The 25,635-nt window shown below is 40.2% G+C and overlaps 1 protein-coding gene across 4 annotated transcripts; it reads left to right on the forward strand.

Moving 5' to 3' along the window:
* The first annotated feature begins 1,164 nt into the window (after positions 1-1,164).
* On the forward strand, positions 1,165-19,831 carry Arpp19 (cAMP regulated phosphoprotein 19). Of its 4 annotated transcripts, XM_076937878.1 has the most exons (5): positions 1,223-1,268; positions 1,453-1,507; positions 1,762-1,801; positions 15,440-15,562; positions 19,642-19,831. In XM_076937878.1, the coding sequence occupies exons 4-5, from the start codon at positions 15,443-15,445 to the stop codon at positions 19,810-19,812; spliced, it is 291 nt and encodes a 96-aa protein (XP_076793993.1). In that variant the 5' UTR covers positions 1,223-1,268; positions 1,453-1,507; positions 1,762-1,801; positions 15,440-15,442; the 3' UTR covers positions 19,813-19,831. The 4 variants fall into 4 exon arrangements, with proteins under 4 accessions (XP_034364653.1, XP_034364654.1, XP_076793993.1 ...); XM_034508762.2 differs by lacking the exon at positions 1,762-1,801 and having other exon boundaries at positions 1,165-1,268; XM_034508763.2 differs by lacking the exon at positions 1,762-1,801 and having other exon boundaries at positions 1,218-1,272.
* The last annotated feature ends 5,804 nt before the right edge of the window (positions 19,832-25,635 follow it).

Raw genomic sequence — 25,635 nt, forward strand, 5'->3', positions numbered from 1 at the left:
CAAGCTGACGATTACTTTGAACTTCTTGATCACTCTGCCTCTACTTTCCCAGTCCTAGGACTACAAGCATGGACTATAGTGGTTTTATGTGGTGCTGGAAGTCAAATACAGGGACATTCATTCCAGACAACCGATCCGTCCATCCATCCATCTACTACTGAACCAACTTCCAAGCTCACTCATGTGCTCTCTCTCTCTCTCTCTCTCTCTCTCTCTCTCTCTCTCTGTGTGTGTGTGTGTGTGTGTGTGTGTGTGTGTGTGTGTGTGTGTGTGTGTGTTGGTAGTGGTAGTGGTGGTGGTGGTGGTGCTGTTCTGGTGCTGGAGAGATTGAATGCAAAGATTTGCACATGCTAAGCAAACCCTCTCCCACTGTGCCAGAGTCTCATTAAATTCCCCAGGGTGGCCTTTCATTTACTCTATAACCTAAGCATATATAAACTTGTCATACTTCTGTGTCAACCTCCCAGACAGCTGGGATTACAGTCCAGTGCCACAGTCTCAGCTTTGGTTTTGATGTCTTCCACATTCCATAGCCAATTACTCCGAGCTTTTGATTGTTCTCCTGGCCTCCAGAATGGCATCCGCTGCCTTCTGAGTCTTACTAGTTGAATATATAAGGCTGTCTTAGCCTCAGATTTCTAAGGGACATTTCCTTGGAACCAAATGTGCCAGCAGCTATAAGATGCTTAGTAGAATGACGAGTAAATATGAAGCTATAGACTTGACAGTTAAGAAAATCGTTACAGAGTTCAATATTTTGAGCTGACTGCCGTGGGAGAGCAAGGAATGGAAGCTGAATGGATTCGTCAGTGATTTATTGCATAGGAAATACCAAGGTCTGGGAGTAAAATATAGGCTTCTTCCCTGCTGTGGCTTAATATGAAGAGGAATGGTAGCATTACCAAAGTAATCACAATTCCTGTGTACCGATGCTGGGCTCCTTGTGGAACAGTCAGAGCAGTGGTAGCTTGATGAGGTTGGTCTAAGAAGAAAAGGAGCTGAGGCAAGGTGGAAGAACAGAGGAAGTAAAGGTGGATGGGGTTAAACTGAAGCCGAGGTACTGCAGAGCACAGAGCAAGCAGATGAGTAAACAGGTCAGGGTAGTCTGGAAAGGCGGGGAGGGGGGGCAGGACACAGCGCCACAGATCAACTACAATTCCCAGGAAGCACTGTGCGCCCATGGACGGAAGTGAGGTGAGGCGCGAGCCGCAACCTTTGCGGGAAAGAGGAAGTCCTCGGACGTCGCAGGGCCGGAGGCGCGGGGATAGGTAGGTAAGGGCGCGGCGCGGGAGCCTGGCGGGCCTGGGCTGCGGGAGCTACGGCGGGCGAGAGCCCGGGGCCCGTGTCGTCACAAGGCGGCAGCCGCCGGCCCGGCGGGCAGCGGGGCAGGCAGAAGGTGGCGGGCGGTCTTGCCTCCCGGTAATCTGTCTTCTCCCGGCGTCTCTTCTGCAGAAGGAGCACCATGTCCGCGGAAGTCCCCGAGGCAGCGTCGGCGGAGGAGCAAAAGGTGAGTGTGCGGGAGGGCCCGGGGGTCCTGCGGGATCCGGTGTGGCGGGAGCCTTGGCTGGCGGGCCCGCGGGACGCGGCCTGAGCGCCGCCGGCCTGGAGCCCTCCACCGACGGCTCCTCCCGCAACCTGGGAGGGCCCCGGCGAGTTGAAACTTACCGATTCTCTCCCCTGCCGCACCTAAGTATACCAGAGCGCTAGGACGCGGGCCCCCGTTAGGAACCCAAGTTTTACAGTGGGCTTTTATTTGCTCAGGACGTGGGTTTCCCTCCGGAAGCGCTCGGACGGACCACTTGTAAGTTTGCAGGTAACTCTTAAGGCGGTGTCTCCATTCCGGCGGCGATGAAGGGCTACATTAGGGTTCTGGGTTGTGTGACCTCGTGATCTTTTTCCTAAATCCTTTGGGCTTCAGTTCTCTCGTCGGCAGTTGTACCCACTTTCCACCAGGGCTGTGAGGCCCAGGCGAAAACCCAGCACAACTTCTGCTCAAAAAAATGCGAGCTGGTGGGCTTTGCATGTGGTGCTTGACTACAATTCGAGAATTGGAGCTTTAGGAAATTTCACTAACTTAGATATTTCTCGAAACATGGAGATATTTTTTGTCAGCTCATTTGTATTTCTCTGATGAAGGGAAATGTGTTAGCAATACATCTATGAACTTGAGGCCTGTATGTTTATCTGGTCTAGTGCCTGCCCATTCCATTGTAATTATTATGATGCCTTGACTTCCTGGGTACATGGCAGCCAGTTAGCTAACAAAGGAGAAAAGCCCTTCATCTCTTTTCTTAAATTATTTATGGAGAGTTCCCAACAATTTTACTTAAAAAAAAAAAACAACAAATTGCGTCTTTAATCCCAGCACTCAAGCAGAAGCAAGAGGATTTCTTTGAGTTCCAGGCCAGCTGGAGCTACATAATGAAACCGTTTCAAAATAATTAATTAATTAATTAATTAATTGATTGATAATACCAAACTGCTTTACTGTATATGGGATTTGGTCTCATGTTTAAACGTAATCCTGATACTTAATGTTGCACTGTAGAGTAGTGGGATTTGCTCATTCCATATGCTCTAACCATGTCAACGTATCTTCTGTTATTTCTTCCATTGTCATAGTTCTCTTCTGATGGTAATTGTAAATTAGCTGGTGAAAAGAAGGAAAACAAGGGAAATAATTATAACATTATGTCATATTATACTTTTCAAAAAGAAAGATGTATAAGTAAGTCTTTTCCCTCCCTCCCTCTCTATCTCCCTCCCTTCCTTCTTCAGTAGGCCCTCTGGTACAGCCTAGGCAATGGCTTTACCACTGAGCTCTATTCCTGGGGTCCCCCACTATTTTCATAAGAACAGTAGGGGAGAAAGAGAGAGAATATGTGTGTGCACAGCAAACTATCTGCCCAGCCCCTCTTGTCTTCTTGAGACAGGGGCTGGTGTAGCTCAGGCTACCTAGAGAGGATGGCCCTGAAACTACTGATCCATTACCACACTGGCCCTCACCTTCATGTTTTCAGCTTTGAAATGATTTCACTAAGTTGCCGAGGCTGGCCTTACTTTGTAGCCAGGCCTTGAATTTGGGATCCTCTAGGCCTCAGACACCAGGTAGCTCAGGTTACAAGCCTGTGCCTGTGCCATGGGGCCCAGTTGAGCAATAGATGTTTTTGAAGTCCCCCCACCCCCAAGCATATAGTTTAAGGATTACAGTCTTTCTTAGCAATAATCTTAAATGTTACCTGTTTGTATTAATTGCTTTGGATTTAGGAACTCAAAGGCCATGTCTATCCTGTCTTAAATACACTGAAATGAAGCTCAGTTTTAACTTGCTACATAGTACTGTGGTGGATGGTTTTCTTTTTTTCAAAATTAGTTGTGTGTTGGGGAGTATTTGTATAGAGATTAGAAAACAGCCTGTGGGGGGGGGGGTCTGTTTTCTCCTTCTATCATGAGAGTTCCTGGATTGAACTTGAATTGTAAGAATTGGTGGCTAGAGTCCTTACCCACTGAGTCATCTTGCTAGTCCCTGTTTAATTATTTTTTAGGTAGAGGGTCACCCAGTAGTCCTGGCTGGCCCTTAACTTGAAGTGCCCTGGCCTTAAGCTCCCCAAGTTCAAGGATTACAGTCTCGCTGCCACTACACCCAGCTAAAATAATTTGGGGTAATACTTGTTAGTATGTTGTTAAAGATTGAAGTATTGATTTCTAGAGTATACTTTTGATTAAAATAGCCTAATACCAGGCTGGAGAGATGGCCCAGGGGTTAAAAGTACTGCCTACTCTTCCAGAGGACCCAGGTTCAATACCCAGCACCCACATGGCAGCTCACAGCTGTAACTCCAGGATCCAACACCCTTATACAGACATGATACAGGCAAAAACAACAGTTTACATAAAATTAAATTATTTTTAAAAATAGCCTAATATAATACCTAATATCAGGGATAACTTTTTTCTCTTTATGCTTTTTTTTTCTCCTTGAGCATTTTTAGGTCCTTTTGTCTAGCTACTGTCACTATTACCAGTAAGAGGGTGTGGGAGATGTAATGCCCCTTTTTGAATTGAAGATTGTCTGTACATTGTAAGTGCCTGTGGTGTGGACACTATCCTTAGACAGGAGGAAAATGTGCAAAGTCACTTCTATGTTCCTGGGAGCCAAATCACCTGTTTCTTCTGTTTGGAAGAGCAGTTACATGACCTAAGAAGTTGATTATTGTCTCTGTACTCAGTTCACCTTTCAATTAAAGCTTAAGTATTCAGCTAAGAATACTTTTAAGGTTTCATAGTGGGTTAGCTTGTTGCCTCTAAAAGTTTTAAGATATTTGGACCATGCATGAAATAAGACAAGGTTAATGTTTCTCCCCCTTCTGAATGGTGTATACTCACATTAAGAGAAGAAATTCACAGACCAGTAGAAATAAAATTAGAAAGCAAAAGTTTAAAAAGAGAAGGAAATCAGATAGACCGTTATTTTTAATTAGGATAATAATTAAATGTCTGAGGATAAAAGTACAGAGATCTCTCTCTTTAGTTTGTACCAGTCTTAAATAGAAACCCAAAGTCAATCTATAAACTATTCGTTGTAGCTGGTATTGATTGTACTGAAACTAAATACCTAATATATTGAGAAATGGTAGCAGCTGTTAAAAGTTAACTATCCCATAGGACATGTGATGCCTAAGTTCTCCTTTAAGCCATTAGCCTAGGAGGTCATTTAACTATTTAGAATTAAAGATAACTCAACATTAGCTAAGATAACTTAAAATTAGCTCTAGCTAGATAATTAGTTCATCTAATAATCCCAGCAGTTAGGAGGCAGAAACTATGTGAGTTCAGGACCAACCTGAGCTACTTAACCCAGTATAATACAGTGAGCCCAAAAACCTTAACTTTGACCCACTATAAAAATATGAACAAAACTAAATGCATGAGGTGTGTGTGTGTGTGTGCGCGCGCGCATGCGCGCACTGCAGCTTAGGTTTTTAAGATGCCAGTAGCAAGTTTTCTGTACATTATTTTAATTAAGTGAAGTGTCTTACGAAAGATTAGCTGAAGTAGAGCTCTCAACTGAAATAATCATGTTAAAAGAACACTGGACCATCCTGGAGAAGTGGCTCACTTAAAGAACATTGACTGCTCTTCCAGAGAATCTGGTTTGATTGCCAGCACTCACACGGTGGCCTATGACCATCTGTAACTGCAGATCCAGAGGATCAGTGTCCTCTTCTGACCTCTGTGGGCACATGAGTATTATACAGACACACATACAGACAAAACACACAAATTTAAAAGTAATTTTTTTTTTAAAGATAACAGGCAGGGTGTGGTGGCACCTCAGTGTGAATCTCAGTGTTCTGGAGGCAGAGGCAGGTGGATCTCTGAGTTTGAGGCCACCCTGGTATATGTTGTGAGTTTTGAAGCAGCCAGGGCTATATAGAGAGACCCCGTCTCAAAAATATATATACATTATTAGTTGTGAGTGAAGTTTCTAATGGTTGAGCAACTACATGGTGGCTCACAACCAACTGTAATTGGATCTGATGCCTTCTTTGGGTATATCTGAAGACAGCTACAATGTACTCATATAAATAAAATAAATAAAATCTTAATTTATATATGTATCTATGTATATATATAATATATGTAATATAACTTTAAAAATTAAAAAAGACAAGCCTGGTGAATTGTGAAAGAGAAAGGGAACTGTAAAATATAATGTCTCAGTGTAAAGCCTCTAGTTCCATTCTGGATGCAAGATCTCTCAAAGGCTGCCTAGAAGTGGATGGTGCTGGGTGACCTTGGACAGTCCTGTCTGAGAGTAAGTTAGTCTGCCCCAATTGTCCGTCACAGGACAATGTCCAAGCTCACCAGCTTGGTGTTCAACCTCCTTTCATCACCTTCTCTTGCTCTGTCTCCCATAAGTCATCTTCTTGCCTACATTGTTCTAATCTCTTCATCCTCAAATAAAACCTGTTTGCCCAAGTCTTTGTGTGTCTAAATCCTACCTGCTCCTTTCTGTAATCGGAATTATGCTTGGTTGCATGTGTCAGGAAAATAAAATTAGTAGCAGTTTAAACAAAATAGAAGTTAGTTATTTTTCTCTCTTGGCAAAAAAACAAAACAAAACAAAAAAAACACAAAAGAAAGCTAGTCCAGGAATGGGGGAATGGTTCCAAGTCTTCCAGTATTTATGTCCTCTGTCGCTGCTCCACCATTCTTAGCACCTCAGGTCTCAATGTAGTATGGCTGCTCCACTTTGAGACATTGGAAGTTCATTAAACTATGAGAAAGGACACAGGAGGCTTCCTCATGGGAGGCTTTTTAAATCTTACCTCCAACACTTACCTGTTAGTGGCTGTTGTTTAGTGTGTATGGGTGTTTTGCTTGCATATGTATCTGTGTACTTGTGTGCTGACGGTGCCCTGGAAAGCCAGAAGAGGGCATCAGATCCCCTGTTACAGACAGTTGTGAGCCACCCTGTGGGTGCTGGGAGTTGAATCCAGGACCTTTGCTTTTAACCACTGAGCCATCTCCAGTCCCATGACTGTTTCTGTATATCAGTATTCAACAGTAGGTATAAATTGGTTTTTGGGTTTTGGTTTTACACAATTTTAAAAATTGTAGTTAATCTTAGTATTTTCTGGAGCTGTTTTGTTATACATTCTGGTAGGTTAAATAGTATTCTCTTTTTTTTATTCAGACAGATTTCTCTTTCTTTGATTTGCTCAGCAGGGTCTCTTATCCCAGACTGGCCTTAAACTCAATGTGTAATCCAGGACCAGTTTGGACTTCTTACCCTACTACACTTCCTGAATACTGGGCTTTCTTTGGTCATATCCCATCTGTGCTAGGTTTGAAACCCAGGGCCCAGTACATGGTAGGTAGGCGGGTGCTCTGCACTGAGTTACACCTGTAGCCCTACCGACTTGTTAGGTTTGCTCCTGTTTGTTGTGTCAGGTTTGTACTTTATAACTTAGTTCCTGAACCTTTTAGTTCTGCTGCACCAAATACTCTCAGGCTGATGATAAACCTACCGTTGTAGAAAATTTTGGTTTTATGGAAACAGTTGAAGGACATTATGTTCATTCTGGAGACTTTTAGTTACTGTCATTGAATGCCAAACACTGGCAAATAGTAAGAATTTACAGGACAAAAGTGATTTTCTAAAATTGTTAACAGTAGCTAAACCTTCCTCACAGTATTTTAAAAGGTCTATTGGCCTTTAATTCTTCATTCCGAGTGCACTAGTGAGCATAGTGCCCAGCAGACAGAGAACTTACTGGGGTGCTCAGAGTTTACTGCTCATGCTATGTAACTTAGCCACAGGCTGAAAAATGATGACGTTTTTGATAAAATCACTTTTAGCTTACTAGAATATAAAATAAATATAAATGTCATTTAGCTTCCCCCCCCCCACCCCCCCGGATTAGAGGTTGAACCTAGGCCATATCATGCACATGTGAAGCAAGCACTGTACCCCTGAGCTACAATTCCCAGATCTCATAACTTTTCAGAGGGCTTTTGCTATTGTTGGTGCTGATCTATTGAACCTAGAACCTTAGGAATTTTAGATTTTGCTTTGCTACTAAACTCCAGCCCTTAAATGTTTCTATGTGTGTATAACTAATACCCTAGTAACAAAGGGTTTCTAATGTATTTTAATTATAAAACTCACAAAAATACATGTGTTACTCTTACTTCATGACTACATTTGATGAAAATCAGGCTTGGTGTTCGTGTGGACTATAGGAAGACAGTTGATGCCCCTTCCACCATTAGCCATTTAGTTACAGATGTATACATGCTAAAATGGAGACGTTTCTTAAGAGTTTTTAAATAAGATTTTAAAATCAGATTTGAATTTTTAAAACTATTTTTCTATCTGAGTTTGACACTCCTTCTTAAGCTTTTTAACTTTTATTATATTTTATTAGTGAATGAAAGAGTGATTGTGAGGTGTGTGTTCGCACTAATATACCATAGTGTAAATGTGCAGAATAGAGAAAAATTTGTGGGAGTCTGTTCCCTTCTTACCATCTGGGACCCAGGAATCAAACATTAGGCTTGGTGAAAAGTGGTCACTTACTTTTGGGGGGTTTATTTGGTTTTCGTTTGTTTTCTTTTTCGAGACAGGGTTTCTCTGTATAACCCTGGCTATCCTGGAACTCCATCTGTAGACTTTGCAGACCTTGATCTCTGAGATCCACCTGCCTCTGCCTTCCGAGTGGTGGGATTAAAGGCTTTACCAAGTCTGCCAGCTTCTTTTACTGTTGTTTTTAAAGACCTGGTCTTATATATCAAATCCTGGCCTGGAACTCCTGATCATCTTGCCTCTACTTCATACATGCGGGGTTAAAAATATATGCCCAGCTTTTTTTTTTTTTTAATTGGTTATTTATTTACATTTCAAATGTTGTCCCCCTTCCCACAAACTCCTCATCCCATCCTCCCTCCCCTTTGCATCTATAAGGATGCTTGCCCACCCACCCACCCCCATCTCCACTTCACCACTCTAGTATCCCCTTACACTGGGGTATCGAGCCTCCACAGTACCAAGGGCCTCCCCTCCCATTGATGACAGAGAAGGCAATCCTCTGCTACATATGTAGCTGGAGCCATGGGTCCCTCCATGTGGACACTGTGGTTTAGTCCCTGATAATTGCAGGTGGTCTAGTTAGTTGATATTATTGTTCTTCCTATGGGGTTGTAATCCCCTTCAGCTCCTTCAGTCCTTCCCCTGACTCTTCTACTGGGGTCCCTGTATGCCCAGCTTTTAACATGGTCTTGTTATGTAACCCTGGCTGGCCTGAAAAGTGCTAGGATGCCTAAGCTGTGCTTAAACTTGTAATCTTGTTTGTCTACACTAAGTTCTCCTTTTTATTTCCTTTTAACTAGTTTCTTTGCTTATTGTCCTTCCCCACAGCATGCTGTGGATTAAACTCAGGTCTTCCTGCTTCCCAAGCTACTGGTCTACCACTAAGTTAAGTCTGTACACATACACAACACAGTCTTTTGTGAGAGTTCCTTTTGTTTTGTTTTGAGGCGGGGTATCACTGCCAAGGCTGGCCCTGAACTCACACACACATTCTCTCATTCATATCAAATATTTATTAAGGACTGGTGAGATGGCTTGGAGTGTAAAGGTTTTTGCCTCCAAGCCTGACAACTTGAGTTTGATCTTCAGCTCCCACATGGTGGGATGAGAGAACAGGTTATCCTCTGACTTCCACACTTACGCGTTGTTGTGACATACACATGCCCCCACAATAACATACATAAATAAATGTACAAAGAGTTACTTCGATCTTTATTTTATTTTATTTTTTATCAAATCAGGTACTTGTAAGATAAAATAAATCTAAGTAAATGCCTCTGCTTTGGGGAGGGTCTTATCAAGTTTATGCAGGCTCACCCTCTAAAGTCATCTCTGGCTCCGAGACCAGAACTAGATGTATCTGTAACCACACCCAAGTAATGATGGCTACCTGGTACATAAATGTGCAGGTTTCTAGTCTCTTTTCTTTCTTGCCTCACAGGTTGTTAGCTGCTTACATGGATTAATATAGGAGAGACCAGAGTTTCTAGGATATGGCTAAATTTAGACAGAAATTATCCTTTGTAGCAGCAGAGTCCACAGTAACCAGAAGAACCAGTTTATTTGCTCCTGACACTGCTCTTAGTTGAATTAGCAGAAATTATCATGGAAACGTTGCTGATATGCCAGCCATCCGAGGTGGAGATTCCAAAGCCCAGGCTCTCTTTCCTTAGGTTATTGCAGAATCTATGTCAAACAGCCATGTTCCTGAGTGGGCTTCTAATGCTGGTTAGGTTTTGTTCAAGGACAAAATAATAGTGATTTTCTCCAAACCCTATTGTGGAGCTAGGACTTACCTGCAAGGACCGGGCACCTATGTGCAGGTTGTACAGGGCACAGGCTTGCACCTTATCATTATACCAGTAAATAGCACTTGCCATCCCATGCCCACCATGGCAACTACACAGAGAGCAAGTCCTCTGTGCTTTGTTTTGTTTGTTTGTTGAGACAAAGTTTCTTTGTGTAGCCCTAGTTCTTCTGTAGACCAGGCTGGCCTCCAAATCAGAAATCCACTTGCTTATGCTGGGATTAAATGCGTGTGCCACTTCCATCTACCTGGCTGGCTTCTGTATCTCTAATAATACTTTTGTCTAGGATCTATGATACTCAATATTGATAACAGTAGCACTAACTCTTGTTTGGTTAGGACTTACCCAGTATGTTATCTCTCCGTGTTTCCTGCTACATCAGTTATTTTTAAATTTTACTCAGTAAGTGGCTAGTTGTTTTTTTTTTTTAACACAGCTATGAATTTATATCTGTTCATTTATTTGTTTATTTTGGCCTTTTGAGCAGGTTGTCTAGAACATGCTCCGTTAACCAGGCTTGTGAACTTGCAGCGATCCTTTTGGCTGGGTCTCTTGAATACTGGGATTACAGGCATGACTGTGACTCCTGGCTTCCAGACACAAATGTAAATGGACAGGCCATCTTGTGATCATTGACACTTTAGGATTTTTTTTTCCTTTCATCTCACTCACCTTTGCTTTTTTTTTTGCACCATGTTTGTATTCTGTCCCTTTGTTATTTTGCATGCATGCATGTGTGCACAAATTCTATCTAGTCCCATTGTTTCATTAATGTCCCCTGTTGATTTTCTTTTTCTACTATTAAAATACCAATTTGGAAGTTTTATGCTTTATTTTTGTTTGGCTAGTCCCCTCTAAAACCTTGTTATGTGCTGGTCAATGGTGGCACATGCCTTTAAAGCACTTGGAAGACAGGCAGGCTTATCTCTGTGAGTTCAAGGCCAGCCTGGTATATAGATGGAGTTCCAGGACAGCCAGGGGTACATAGAAAGACCCTGTCTGTGGGGGAGGGGGGAGAGAGAGAAAGAAAGAGAAAGGGGGAGAGAACGAGAACTTTATTATGTATCTTTATCAAACTGTTAATTTAATATGATCATTTCTGTATTAATTTCTTTTCTCGTGGCTCTGATTAGTAGTTGAAAAAAGTAATTTAAAGCAGGGGTTTATATTTGCTCTGAGGTTGAAAATAGGGTCCATGGTGCCTCAGAACGTATGACAGCATGAACCAATGCACTTACAGCCAGGAAGCAGAGATGAATTTTGGTGTTCATCCTTGTTCCTTTCCCTTACCCCCTAATATTTAGTGTAAGTGCATGGCTGTGTGTTGTGTGTTAAGTGTACATGTGAAGGCCAGAGGGAGCTGGATTGACAAGTGTTTGTGCTGCGCCTGCCTTATTACATGGGTGTTAGGATCCAAACTCCAGTCTTCACAACTGTACAGCTTCTCCTAAACCACTGAGACATCTCTATAGTCTTCCTTTTTCCCTAGCCTATGAAATGATATTGACAACATCTAGGGTAGATCTTGCCTCCTAGTTAATTAATTCATCCACAAACTATCTTACAGGTGTACATAGAGATTCTGTTACTGTCAAATTTGATAGCCAGTGTAACTTATCATGACTTCCAAATTATAAACATTTACATTTTAAAAATACTATCCTGTTACGTGTTTTTCTTTTTTGTCTGATTTTGTTTTTGCAGCACTTGGAATTGAACCTGGGGCCCTGCAGGGCCCCACATTAAGCCTTACCCCAGTCCTTTATTGTTGCCTGCTCTCCCTCCCTCTAGGATGATAAAATTGTGAGAGCCTCTGTGCTCTCTGACACTGGCTGCATCCTGGGCCCTGTTTCTTTTTACCCCCTTGCAAAAGGGTATAATATTTAATGTTTGTGGTTTTGTTTGTCGTTTGCTTTGCTTTATATTTCCTTCTCTTTACCTCAAGCCTCCCCCCACCCCCCCTCACAGTTTGTTATCATTCTTAGCTACAGTAAATGTTCTGGAATATCATTCATGTATAAGAACTGTAACCTTAGCAAATTCTGTGTCCTCTTAACATGTTTTAGCATAACTACAGGTATAAATTATTTCACTTTGTTAAACATCATATGAGGAAGACAAGAACAAAAACTGCATGTTTCAAACAGAAAGGAATTGTTTTGAGGTGCTAGGTTACAAATTCTTGGAAGGGTTGGAAGAATAGAAGGGGAAAAAAGAAATGTTTTTAGAGGCAGAGATTGAATAATGTCTCTGACTGTAGGAATCCTACAGTAGGCTCCTGTTTGGAGCCTGCCATCTTCTGTCCACCTGCCATGTGGCTGCTGCAGGAGCCCTGATTGTCTGTGGACACCCCACTGTAGGAACTCACGGGGCCTGCTGCTCTTTAACAGCGTGACTGAAAGAAGAATGGTTCTTTTCTTCCACACTTGTTCATCTGCTGTGGCCACATTGGCTATGTAATAGTAATGTAGTTTTAGCCTTCTGTTTATACTGTTTGGGGAAGCATGTAGGGAAGATCAAGAACGGCTGAATGCCACACCACAGTATTCCCGCCTCATGTGTTTAATGTCTCTATAAGCCAATCTATAGCTGTGGTAGAATGTTAGTGAATGTCCAGCAATTTGGACTTACTTACTGTAAGGTCTTGCCATCTGTACTAGGCTAAGAACGTTTTTGTATGGTTCATGAGAAGTCTTGTGGAAGTCTTGATAGTGCTTAACTACCTTTTACAGTGTAGTAGCTTAGGTCAGTCTTTTCCTATCTTTCTCTTGTTGACTACAGAACAAAGTTTGAATTCATCTAAAATTATACTAGCAGGACTTATTAAAAATGTTGTATATTGGCAAGAAAGTTCAAGAATTGTAGTCCCTTTTTCCTCCTCCATCCTTCACTCCCTCTCTCACCTCTCTCCTCTCACTATCCTCTCCTTGATTTGAGATGCAATCTCATTCGTCTCAAACTCTCCAGCTGTTAGGTTCAAGCAGGCATCAGAAGTGTGTCATTTCTTCATGAGAAAGTGCCCCTGTGTCCGTGTGGCTCCTGGAACTCACCATATAGATCAGCCTGGCCTCGGGTTTTTTTTCTTGTGTGAGCGAGCATGAGTGGGGTGCATGTGTGCTGGAGCATACTTGTGAAGGTCAGGAGACTCAGTTCTCTCCATCTACCATCAAGTCAGATGAAACTTAGGTTGTCTGATTTATTGAGCAAGCTCCTTTACCTGCTGCATAATCTTTCTGGCCCAAGAAAATCTGATTCTGGCCAAAAGGTTTGAAAGTGCTGGGACTTTCAACAGTTGACTTTGGCTCCTTTTCAATAAGCATTATTTAAAATGGGCAAACTGGACAGGGAAACCTAAGAATCAGACCTTTAATCCAGTTTTGCTTCAAAACTGCAGCTCTGAGAATGCCAATGGATTGCAGTAGATTTGTGTAGTGAAGGCTGAGCCTGCCACTAGATGTCGCTAAGGTTCTGGCACACCTTATTTTTGCGTTGGTGTCTCCAGCTTTACATAAGTACAGTATCTTCATTTCCTACTTGGTTAGGTTCTCATCTTCTTAAGACAGAAATCATGTATAAAAACCAGTTTTGAAAAACTCCTTAAAGAACTTTCCCAGCATTCAGGAAGCAGAAGCAGAGGCAGGTAGATTTCTGTGAGTTCAAGGCCAGGTTGGTCTTCATAGTGAGTTCTAGGTTAGCCAAAGCTACATATCGAAACCCTGTCTCAAAGACTAACAACAACAACAAAACCAAAAATCTCCTTGAAAAATGATATTGCAGTTATTTGTGTGTGTGTGTGTGTGTGTGTGTGTGTGTGTGTGTGTGTGTAGACTTAAGCATATGTCTGAGTACCAGCTGAAGTAGTGGGCTTGTGAAGGCTTAGCTTTTAACTGTGAGAAAGATAAGCAGCATGCTGACATGCTCACACACTGAACAATAACCAGGATTTATACTGTATACCTCACACTTAAACTTCCGGACATACCATTCTTGAATGTAAGGGCTGGAAAACCATTTGAGTCTTACATGTGCTAAATACACAGGTAAATTTTGTATGGAGTGTATGTGTGAATTGCCACAGTAAGATTGGAAGATGCAGCCTAAAAAGGGGAAATAGGACATCTGAAGCAAAAAAGGGCAGGGATATGAAAAGGGATTTGAAAACAGGATATCTGCCATTAACACTTTTTCCCACAAAATCCTCTTAAGACATAAAGTGAAGTATAAGGGAGTCATTGAGGGTCAAGTATTGATAATACATAAAGTGAATAGAAGGTGTGTGTGTATGTATGTGTGTGTATGTGTGTGTGTAATTTTGAAGAAAGTCTACAAAAAGACATGAGGTTAAAAAATTTCTAGATAAATTATTTACTTGCTATATAAGAACAGTTGGTTTGCCATTTTTAGATTTAACATTTCTGCTATTTTACTTCATAAATAACCTTAGAGACTCAAAATGTGCCAAAGTGTGATTTTGCCAGTTCAGAGAAATGTGTCCAATAGATAAAAGTATCCTTGCCAGCTGTCCAGCCTCCCATCACAGGAGACCTGTGATTTTGTTGATTCAATTGTTCTTGTCATGATATGATAAATTCTTTTCTGTAAAATAGCATTTTGAAGAATATATACTCAATCAAGATAGGTGTTTGAGAAAATATTTTTAAGATAGTAAGAAGGCCAGGGGTATAAACAAGTGAGAACATTTAATTAGCATATATGAACCCCCGAGTTTAATCCTCAGCACTGGGATGGAGAGGCTGCATTTTAATAACAATCTTTTCAGAAAACATGCTCTGAAACCTAAAAGTATGTGATTTTTTTATTTTACTTTATTTTATTTTTTTTGACATGAACCTTTTTGTTGGTGGGAAACAGGAACTTTCTCACTGGAGGCCAACCTTGAACTTGCTATAATCTTCCTGCCTTGGATTCCTGGGTGCTGTAACTATAGGGATGAGCTCTCACACACAGCCAGATGTGAGGATTGATGAAAAAAAGATACCTTTATTTTTATATATATATATATATATATATATATATATATATATATATATATATATATATATAATGTCTTCTGAATTGATTTACTTAGAGAAAATATGCTGGCATTTGGGCTGTTGTTAATGTCTAGTAAGGAGTCTAAGGAGTTTAAAATCGTACGTGATTTTAGGTAAGGAAATCAAAAAGATCTTTTAGATTTTTGATAGTATTAGGAAAATTCTCTAAATATAGACAAGGAGCTGAAGAGTTCCATAGAAGGTGACTAATTATGAATGTATTATACATGACTGGAAAGTAACTGCAAGCAAGACTTGAGAGCTGAGCTATCTCGGTATTTTTATCCAGTGTGTGGGGTGTTATACATGCATCACAGCTATAATAGAACTATCACATGGGACATCTGAGAAGAAGGAGAGAGGCGTTAGAAGGGCTCCTGGCTTGATCTTTCAACAACGAAAGCCAGAGACTAGATATTAAAAGGTGAATTATTTTCAAAAATTCTGTTGTAACAGAAATAATTTACTTGAAATTATTTCAGGAAATGGAAGATAAAGTAACTAGTCCAGAGAAGGCTGAAGAGGCAAAGTTAAAAGCAAGGTATCCTCATTTGGGACAAAAGCCTGGTGGTTCTGATTTTTTAAGGAAAAGATTGCAGAAAGGGGTAAGTTGCTGAGTGTCATCTTCACACCTTTTTCCCTGTGAGCTCAGTGTGAGGTGAATGTCTGTGTCTTTATTCCTATATTTCCAGGTGCATGTATCTCTATCTATTTCACATGGTTCATGTATGAAATGAATATGCATGAAAAGAGGCAATTGTAATGTTTTAAATTATAAAATATTTCAAGTATGTACCATAGTACAGATAATAATGTCAAAGAATTCTTATTTTGACATCTTTGTAAAAATGTAAATATAGATATAACTCAAACCTACCCTGTATTTTCTGTGTGGCCCCTTTCCCTCTTCTGTTCAAAAAGAACCACTGTCCAGAAACTGGTATTTACCCCACCACCTTTATTAAAACTTGCCTGTTTGAAAGCAAGTCTCATACAACCTTCAGGGGCTTACGGTCCTTTGTGTTTGGATGAAATGATCACTTGTAAAATCATTTCATTTGCTTCACAGTTCCTTTAACCCAGTTTACACATATTTTTCCCAGAGTCTTGTCTGCCTTTATGAGGCAGACGTCATTATTTCTTAGCATGGAAATAGTATCCTACTTGTTGTTTTTAAAATTTCCTCTTCTTTCTTCTGCTTGAAAAATTTAGAAAATTAGAATTAAAATGTATTTGAATTCTTTCTCATATCGGGATCAGAGAATGATGGAGTATATGTGAAAGATAATTACTTACTATATAAGATGCTAGATTATGTTTCTCTTTAAGTAAATACCTTAAGTGTTTTGGTATCTGCTATTTATATAAAAACCAAGTCTGAGTGTGCACTGTTGTTACATATGTACTCCAAAACAGTGGTTTTTAAAGGTATCAAAAAATAATGTGATTTAAACATTAAAGAATGGAAGACTTACAAAGAAAATTATATTAAATATAAAAAAATGCAGAAGTTCTGTACTCTAAAACAGACTCTTATATAGGGAAATTATTCCAAAACTCGGGGACCTTAAAAAACATTGGCATAACTCTAAATAAAGAAATTTTAACAGGAACTATAACTGTCAGGACAGAAAGTGTTTATGTTCATGGTAGAAATCAGTAAAATTTAAATTTCATCATACTAAATTAACCAAAGGGGGGAATATTTACAATAATTCCTGTTGGTAAGCATGAAATTAAGTGTAACTAAGATAATTACTTTTTTGTGTAAACATTAAAATCATTACTCTTAATTTTGAAAGGTTCATGAAAGATTTTATGTAAGATTCATGGGCATTACTTGACTAACATCTTACAAATTAATATAAGCTATAATAAAGCAAGAGGGGGAAAATCTTCAAATTTGAAACTTTTTTTCTCTTAAAGCTTTTACTAAAATTAGAAGCCACATCAGTGTTCAGCATCAGAGAAACAGTTAATAATTTATAACATGATTATAAGTATTATGTAATCAGGAAACATCAAGGTGAGAACTCCGTTCATTAGGAATCAGGGTTTAGTGAAGAATATGCGTATACTGTCTACCTACAAAACTGCACTTTTAGGTATATTTTCAGCTATGACATAATCATGTATGATCCTGAGATCAGATTCCCATTTGCACTTGACTGATTATTAGTATTTAGGAGATGGTTTCTTCCAAGCAGAATTAATGTATCTTAAAGTTGGTATCATACATGAAAATAGTTGGAAATGAAGCAAATGACACTTGAATCAAATAATTATATAAAATTTGCAGGGTCAGTGTTTGAGTGATTCTGTAATCTCTCAAACTATCAGTGAATAAGCTTTTATTCTGAATCACAAGGTTCTAGGTTGAAACCTAGAAAAATTGAAATTTTTCTTTGTCATAATAGTTAACAAGCTAAGGAACATAGTTTCTGCGTTGTTTGAGAGGGTTGAATTATATTCAGTTATTATATTAAGTCATTTTCTATATTGTACCTATTGGTATTATAGAATTAACGTTAAAATATTCTCACTGGGCTTTTAACACTAAGACCACATGCATGGTGAGTTTATCCCGTCAGAGTTAAAAAGGATATGAACCGTCTAGCCTGTGAATTTCTGTATTTGTGGTTTGTAAAGTACCAAGACTGAGGACCCAGTTCTAATAAACATGACTTTAGAGTTTGTCATGTTAGGTGACCACATATATAAAATCAGTGCTACTCATTTAATGGGAAGTCGGGTGGTGGCACTTATATAATGCCAGCATCTGGGATGAAAATGCAGAAGGATCAGGAATTCAGTCACCCCTGCTATATAGCAGGTTAGAGTTTGAAGCTAGCTTGGGCTTTATAAGACATTGTCTCAAATAACTGAATAAATAAATATATGTGAAGAGAGGTTTTTGTAAGATTGCCTTCTATATGATCTAAAGTATGTTTTATTAGGTTTTTAGGGGTTTGTTTTGCTTGAGAAAGGATCTCATTATAGTTTACACTGACTTGGCACTTACTATGGAGCCCAAGCTGCCCTTACACTTGCACTTGTTCCTGCTTTATAAAAGACTCCAAATGTGAGGATGATAGGGAACAATTAGTATACATGGCTGCTTTTAGACTTTTTTTTTTTTTTTTTTTTTAAACTCAAGAAGTTTGGAAATTGTTAGACAGCTAATACCACTGCTAGACTGTGTTCGTTGGACCCTACCTGACCTGAGAAACATTGATCTCTACCCACACCAGCTGTCAGGTTCTGCTCTGCTGAGTTCTGTTTAAACTCCAGCCACAGTAAAACTTAAATTATTTTTCTCTTCAGCAAATCTTAGTATACAATTAAATGAGATCCTTTTATACGTAACTTTTTCTTAGTACTAAAGAGCTCCTCATTAGAAACTGAGTTTATTAAATTGGAGGAAATCATACAGTGCTTGGGCCTGCAAAATGACAGAATGTAAAGGCTGAAAATCTTAGTTCAGTCTCCAGGGCTCATGAGGTAGAAGGAGCCCTCTGACCTCCACACATGCTCTCTGGCATATATACCCATTAAATAAGGAAATGTAATACACACACACACACACACACACCCCTACACACCCCTTATCAATCTTTTGCACAGTGTTAAATTTCTTTCTACATACATTAAGTAACACAAGTAAGAAATTTGTCAGGGTGCTTTGTTGTGCAGACGCCAACCAGTAAAAAGAGGTAGTGCTCCAATTTTAAGACGGGGGCTCTCTTGTCAGTCCTGAATATCTTCACTTCTTGAGTGCTGGGATTCCAGGTGTGCATGTATCCAGATATAAGCAGCTTCTTGATTCTGAGGCATCAAAATTCCCATTTTAAAGGATCAATCAGAAATGAAACTGCAGCAACCTCAGAAATACCTGGCCCACATTTCATTATTACTACTTCATATGAAGTTTGCACAGTGCTACCTGAAAGTAGTTTTTAATCATAGGCCAATTGGCCATAGACCAGATCTGGCTTCTCAAAGAATAATCCGGGGGAGCCACCCAGTGAGCCCTCCCTAGACCATCCAGCAGCACTGAGCTGTGTCCCAGCTGCTTCATTTTACCACATCAGGGGTCTCCAAAGTGTGAGAGTTTTTTTCTGTTCATTATTCATCTGTGCTATCATTTCATCACTGCATTATTTCTGTTTTGCCAAACCCAGACTTTAGTGGTTTTAAAAGTTGTTATGACAGTTGACCATTTTTATCTCTTGCTAGCTCTTAATATATTAGTTTACATACAGTAGACATTCAAAAAAATCAGCTAAGCATGATGGATATCCAACAAATTCATCTGGTTTTGCTTGTAAGACTATCCTGAGGTTGCTCTTAAACTGACATCCCAGGTTTTTGGTTCATTTATTTATTTATTTATTTATTTATTTATTTACTGTACATTAGTGTTCTGCCTGCATGTGTGCCTGTATGAGGGTGTTGGATCCCCTGGAACAGGAGTTATAGACAGTTGTGAGCTTCCATGTAGGTGCTGGGAATTGAACCCAGGTCCTCTGGAAAAGCAGCCAGTGCTCTTAATCATAGCAACCTCTTCAGCCCCACAGTTTTATCATAGTGTTAAAGGGTGTGGTTTCATCTTTCAACCAAAGTCAGTATAATGGCAACATAGAACTTTTAAACTCTAACTTGATTTTTTTGTTTTTGTTTTCAGCAAAAGTATTTTGATTCTGGGGACTACAACATGGCAAAAGCAAAGATGAAGAACAAGCAGCTTCCTGCTGCAGCCCCGGATAAGACAGAGGTCACTGGTGACCACATTCCCACTCCACAGGACCTCCCTCAGCGGAAACCATCCCTGGTTGCTAGCAAGCTGGCTGGCTGATTAAAAGAGCTGAACTGCATGAGTCTTCTAATGTCCTTTATTTCTCCTTACTACGTTACTTACCCACTTCTGTTCCTTTCACTCCCTCTGTCATTTGAGACTGACAGCTTTGCAGGTAGTGGTAGTGTGTGCTACTGTTGTAAGGGAGCACACATGTGTAGAGGTTTTGGTTAGTTTCACAGTCCACTGATGCAAAGGACATGTAACAGCAACATAAGTAAATGACGTGACAATGATTGTACATATTACCCAGCTGGTGTAGGGCTGGCTCCAACAAGTAGCAAGCAAGTTTTACAGCTTTAATGCTCTGGCTTTCTTTACTGTCTCATAGTTACAGCTTTGTATGTTACTCTTATTTAATAGAACCTCTGTATTGATTTCTTCTGTATCTTCCTTTTGAATTTTGTAAGACAGAAGTTTAAGACCACAAGTTGGAAGACAAGTCACATAATCCAAACAACAAGTAAATGGGCTGCAAAAGATTTGAATAACTGCTTGGACTTGACGGCCTTAAACCTGCTGTCCCAGCTTTAATAAGAGCATCTTACCTGGGCGATATTTGCCCGTTCTGGTGTGACTTGTGTGACTCCAGTGCTTACCAGCTGTCACTGAAGCTAGTGCTCTTCCTTGGTCTGCAGTGTGTGGGGACAGTTTTCTTTGTTGAAGACGTGAATGGGTGTGCATGTGCACTGACTATTGCATTCACTTTTGTGCCATTTTTGTAAATACAATAGTTTTGCACAACCTTTTACAAATGTCTGTATTAATTTCACCATATTAGAAAGTAGATAATGTGCCAACCAGAAGCACAAGAATTCCTACACAAATTTGCCTGCCATTACTGCTTTTGTATAAGAATAGTTTACAGTCTTGAGCTTATTAGAATACCAAACTGAAACATACTCAGCCTGCTGCAGAGTTGAGCTCTTTCATTGTCCCCAGTACCCATGACTTTCGGTGGCCTTGAACAAATACGACATGTTGCTTGGGCATATCTTCTGTTCTATGCAGAACGTTTCATTTTACTTTTACAGAAAAACTACAGTTGATATAATTTATATAAGCCTTCTTAGTGTAGAACGTTTTACTTCCACATTCAGCTTCGGGGATACTAAAGTGTAACACTAGCATTCTCTGTCTTCTGTTATCTTCTCAGCCTCTGTCCTCTCTTTATTTTGCTTCTGTGACTCGTATTGGGTTTTCTCACTTATATAAAAGCGTATGTGTCTATCTTTACTTTTTAAACTTGCTAAATAAAGACTTTTTGTGAGGGTTTTTTGTTATGCTGAGAATCAAACCACTGTCTCACATGTGCGTAGCAAGCACTGTACCACAGAACTACACTCTTATTCCTAAGGGAACTTTATAATGAAGCGAGGAGTTGAAAAGATTTATCTAGAATAAGCTGAATTCTGTTAAATAATTTTAAATAATAAGGATGAACTCGGATAATGGGGCTAATAATTACAATGATTTATGTGATAGTTAAAACATTCCTATTAAAATACTTAGATGTCTCCTGTACATGTCGTTTTAATAAAATACCAGTTGACTTTTACTTGTGGCTCATGTATTAGTGGAAACATGAGCAGACTTCACCAGACACATTCATTATTCGAACTCTTCCCCCAGGATGACAGGCTGTAGCATGTTGAACAGTAGCGGCCTGAGCTGATACAGCTCTTCCTCTTCATCGTGGGTGAGGGTGAGGCCTACTCCCTATGGAATCCAGGCATCATTTATGACTACATTGGTGCACCTGCTTTTCTATGGTTCCACACTAGTGATTGGTCCTGCTCCACTCAGCCTGAGGCAGAAAAGCAACAGACTTTACACTCCACATTTGTAATTTTACAGCTCAGTTCTATGTAAATATATTTGTAATGAGCAGATGAGTTATTCCATAATATGTGCATTTCATCATAAGATTGCTAGATAGTTTCTCCCCCCATGGATATTTGCAAGCCCATCTCCATTAAGTTCAGATGGATGAATCTGAGGTAAGAGTGACTGTGCTCTTCCTAAACACCAGACTTACAGTCTCACAAGTAACGGCTGCTTGTGTTTTGATTTGTAAAACAGGACACTGATGTTTAACCTACCTCTAAGACTTGAGGATCTGTGAAATACTAAGTGCCCCAAATACTATCTTTTCAAAAGTCAATTTCCTCACTAAACCAACCTGCCTTCTATAAAGTAGCAGTGCTTAAACTCTCAGGATTTTCCATGAGGGAAGACCTGTTAGGATTTGTACGTATCGCCACATGGCTTCCATTGGTGCTTGAAAGAGGTTTTACATTTTCCTGGTTTTTGGTCTACTTCAGAGCTCAGTTGCAGATACTTTTGCAGGCTCTTTGGTCATGATTTAGTGAAGATTTTGATGAAATGAGCTTAATTTCCATGTCAAAGCTGTATCTGAGGAATGTTTTAATGTTAGAGTAAATTGAGATTGATATAAATACTAAAGGCAAACTGGCTAAAACCTAAATCTGTTTTGTTCAGTAGCTCATATAAGAAACATCTTGAAGGCTACGTCTGACTGACAGTTGCATCTCGTGTCTAGTAGGAATAGCATTTGGATGGATTGGAGGGAGCATGATTGCAGTTCTACAGGTTGTTAGAGAATCTTGCACTGCTGGTCTGGAGATAAGTCTAAATGATTCAAGGCAGTCATGACAAGACCTCTATTTGTTACTTCCACAGTTAGAATTAGTTGTTCTTTTTACTTGATGTAACCAAAGTATACCTCTAAATATGTATTGGTAGTCAATCCTGAGTCAGACTTGTATTCCTGATCTGAATATCACAAAGTTTTATCAAAGCTGAACCTTGAACCCAAACTCTGTAAACTTAGTGTTTGATGGTCAGAAGCAGGTAGCCTTCAGGAAGAGCTGTTCTGAGTGGTTACCAAGGCCCTGTCTGTGATAGCCTTGTCACATCCCCCAACCTTCAGACTCTTTACTTTATTGTAACCCAATTCCCTCACCGCGTCCACCTCTGAAGCCCAAGGAAAGCACTTACATTTTCTAAAGCACTGTCTTGCTCTCACTTGGCATGTACTGCCAGTCTTAATCCAAGACTCTTTCTCCAACTTGTTACTTTTAAAAATTGGGATCACAACCTGTGGTGTCTCGTGTATAGATGACAGTTGGACTCTTACTAGTTCCAGCCTTCAAAGAGGTAGACCTTGGGTTTCATCCTATAAATTACTGGTGGTGGTGACATAAATGTATGTATGGTATTTATCAACTAAATAGCAGTAGAAATAGAGATCTAACTCCTTTAGTATTGTGCCCTCAAATCTGTCAATGCATCTCCACCATCTGATATGCAATAGGATACTGCCTGTATGCAGAGGGCCAACATAAATGCCTTTTCTTGTTAAAGATGTTTGTAGAGTTGGCAGTTAATGCTGAAGTTTGTCAAATAGCTCGTCCAAACTTTTACTTGTAAGATATGCCCAAAATAAATGGATCTACCTAATTTTTATTGATTTTAACATGCAGTTTTGTCTTATTTGTTAATGTTTTCCAGTGTGTTTTCTGAAGTTAAGCCACTACTCTGAAGAAATGATTTGTGATCTTGGATTTTGTTTTAATTTAAATGTGTTAATGAAACCCTGCTGTTGTTTCATCTTGTGTATAAAATGTTCCAGTACAGTTATATTGAATACAGAAAGATGAATGAAACAATTAGTAATAGTTTCAGGAAGTCTACAGGGCTGAGTATATATACTTTAGTTGGTAGGGTGCTTGCCTAACATGCACAAAACCTTGGGTTCCTAGTACTTTATGAGTCTGGGCGGTCATGTCTATAACTTCAGAGCAGGAGGGAGGACCAGGAGTTAAAGGTCATCTCAGTGAAGTTCTAGGAGATCTGTAGGAGTGAGTTCTTCAGTGTAGAACAATGAGTGGTAGAACAGACAAGTTTTCAGGTGGTATTAGAAACCAGTTGCTGTGAAAGTGGGTGGGAAGAAGGAAAAAGTGAAGGGAACTTCATTCTTACAAAGGAAGGACTTGGAGAAAGGCAAGCCTGTGTAAGGATGGTTGGTTGAGAACAGCAGGTGAGCAGCTACTTTTTTTTTTTTAATTTGGCCTCTACACTCATACTAAATACCAGCATGGTTCCACCAACTCAGGCTTTCAAGATCCCTGAAGTTATCCTCATTTCCCACCTTAGTGGGAAGGTGACCACCCACAAAAATAGCCTTATATATTGTATCAAACTCAAACCTGCTAATGCTTGCTTATTGTTTTGAGGCAGATTTTAGCCCAGACTAGTTTCAGAATTACTGTAGACCAGGTTGCATTCAGACATGAGGCAACCCTTCTGCTCAGCCTTCTGAATGTTGATATTCTAGGCATGAGCCAGAATGCTTGGCATCACCACCTAGCTACCAACTATTTCTGCCCCTTGCCATCCTACCCTGACACCCTTCCACATCCATTACTATGGAAGCCTCAGTGTTTTTCTTCGACAGGGATCCTATGTTGCCCAGGCTTTCCTTCAGTCTTGGGCTTAAGTAATACACTTCAGGATGACTCCATACCTGGCAACACTGTGCTTTTTAAATTGTCAGCCCCATACAACCTCGAGAGAGTTTGGGTGTGAAAATGTTACAGAGTGCAGTGTTCAGAGGAGGAGCTTGTGATCGTGAGCTCTTGCCCAGCAGATTGATCCCTGATAGATTTGTAATTGACTCTTGGGAGGAGATGGAAATGAAGATTAATCATGGAAGTCGTGGGTTGCTAAGGACATGTTTTGGGAGATTCTATGTTTTGGGTCTCTGTCTGCCATGAAGTGGGTCACTACATATAAACAAGCATTGAAAGATATACACTGTGAACCTCCGAGATTGTGTACTGGAAAAACCTGTTTCCGGTTGTGTGTCTCAGCCCTAGTACACCTCTTTAATCAGAGCTTTCTGTTTATTGTAAAGAAGACTGAATAAAGTCAATCATAGATCAAGAGGTGGGCCAAGCAACCACTTGACAGGGAGTGAACAGAAAAATACAGAGAGTAAGAGGAAGTCAGGAGGTTGGGTAGAGAGACAAGGGAAGTAGAAAGGAGGGACATTCATTTGGAAGGGCTTTTAAGGCAGTTTGAAGGAGAACTGGCTTTTTCCCTCTGGGACATGGCTTAAGGAAGGTTGGCTTTTTCCCTCTGGGACATGGCTTAAGGAAGGCCAGCTGGGTGCTTCCTCTGCCTCTCTGAGTAGGCTTTCACCCCAGCTCCTGAGTCTTCATTTGGTAAAATCAAATTATTGGAATTTTGTTTTTAAAAAAACATTTTGCCTTCTCAGTTTGTCCACAGCTAGAGTGATTTCTCTGTGAGGTCCTGCCACAAGTTGGAGCACTGAAATGTCAAAATGTTGTTTCTTCCTTCTCCACCACCACTACCAACGACACCACTACCTCCACCTCCTCCTTCTCCTCCTCTTCTTCCTCCCCCTCCTCTTCCTTCTCCAACTGGATCTTACTCAGTAACTCAACTAGCTTCAAATTCAAGATCCCCTTGTCTCAGTTTTCTAAGTGCTGAGACTGCCAGCTGTGATGGTACGCACCTGTAAACCCAGCCCTCAAGAGGCAGAGGCAAATGCTGGCCCCAAGGTTTGGGGTAGATCAGGCCTACATAGTGAGACCTTTCCTCAAAATTAATTAATTTAATTTTTAAAATCTAGGGGCAGCAAGATAGCTCAGCAAGTAAAGGTGCTTGTCCTGCAAGTTTGCCAACCAGTCTCATCTCTGAACCACGTAAAAATAGACAGAACACTTCAACCTCTGCATGTGGATCACAGTATATCCCCCCAACACTAATAGTAAT

The sequence above is a fragment of the Arvicanthis niloticus genome, chromosome 7, assembly GCF_011762505.2.
Source record: "Arvicanthis niloticus isolate mArvNil1 chromosome 7, mArvNil1.pat.X, whole genome shotgun sequence".
NCBI classification, from domain to species: Eukaryota; Metazoa; Chordata; class Mammalia; order Rodentia; family Muridae; genus Arvicanthis; species Arvicanthis niloticus.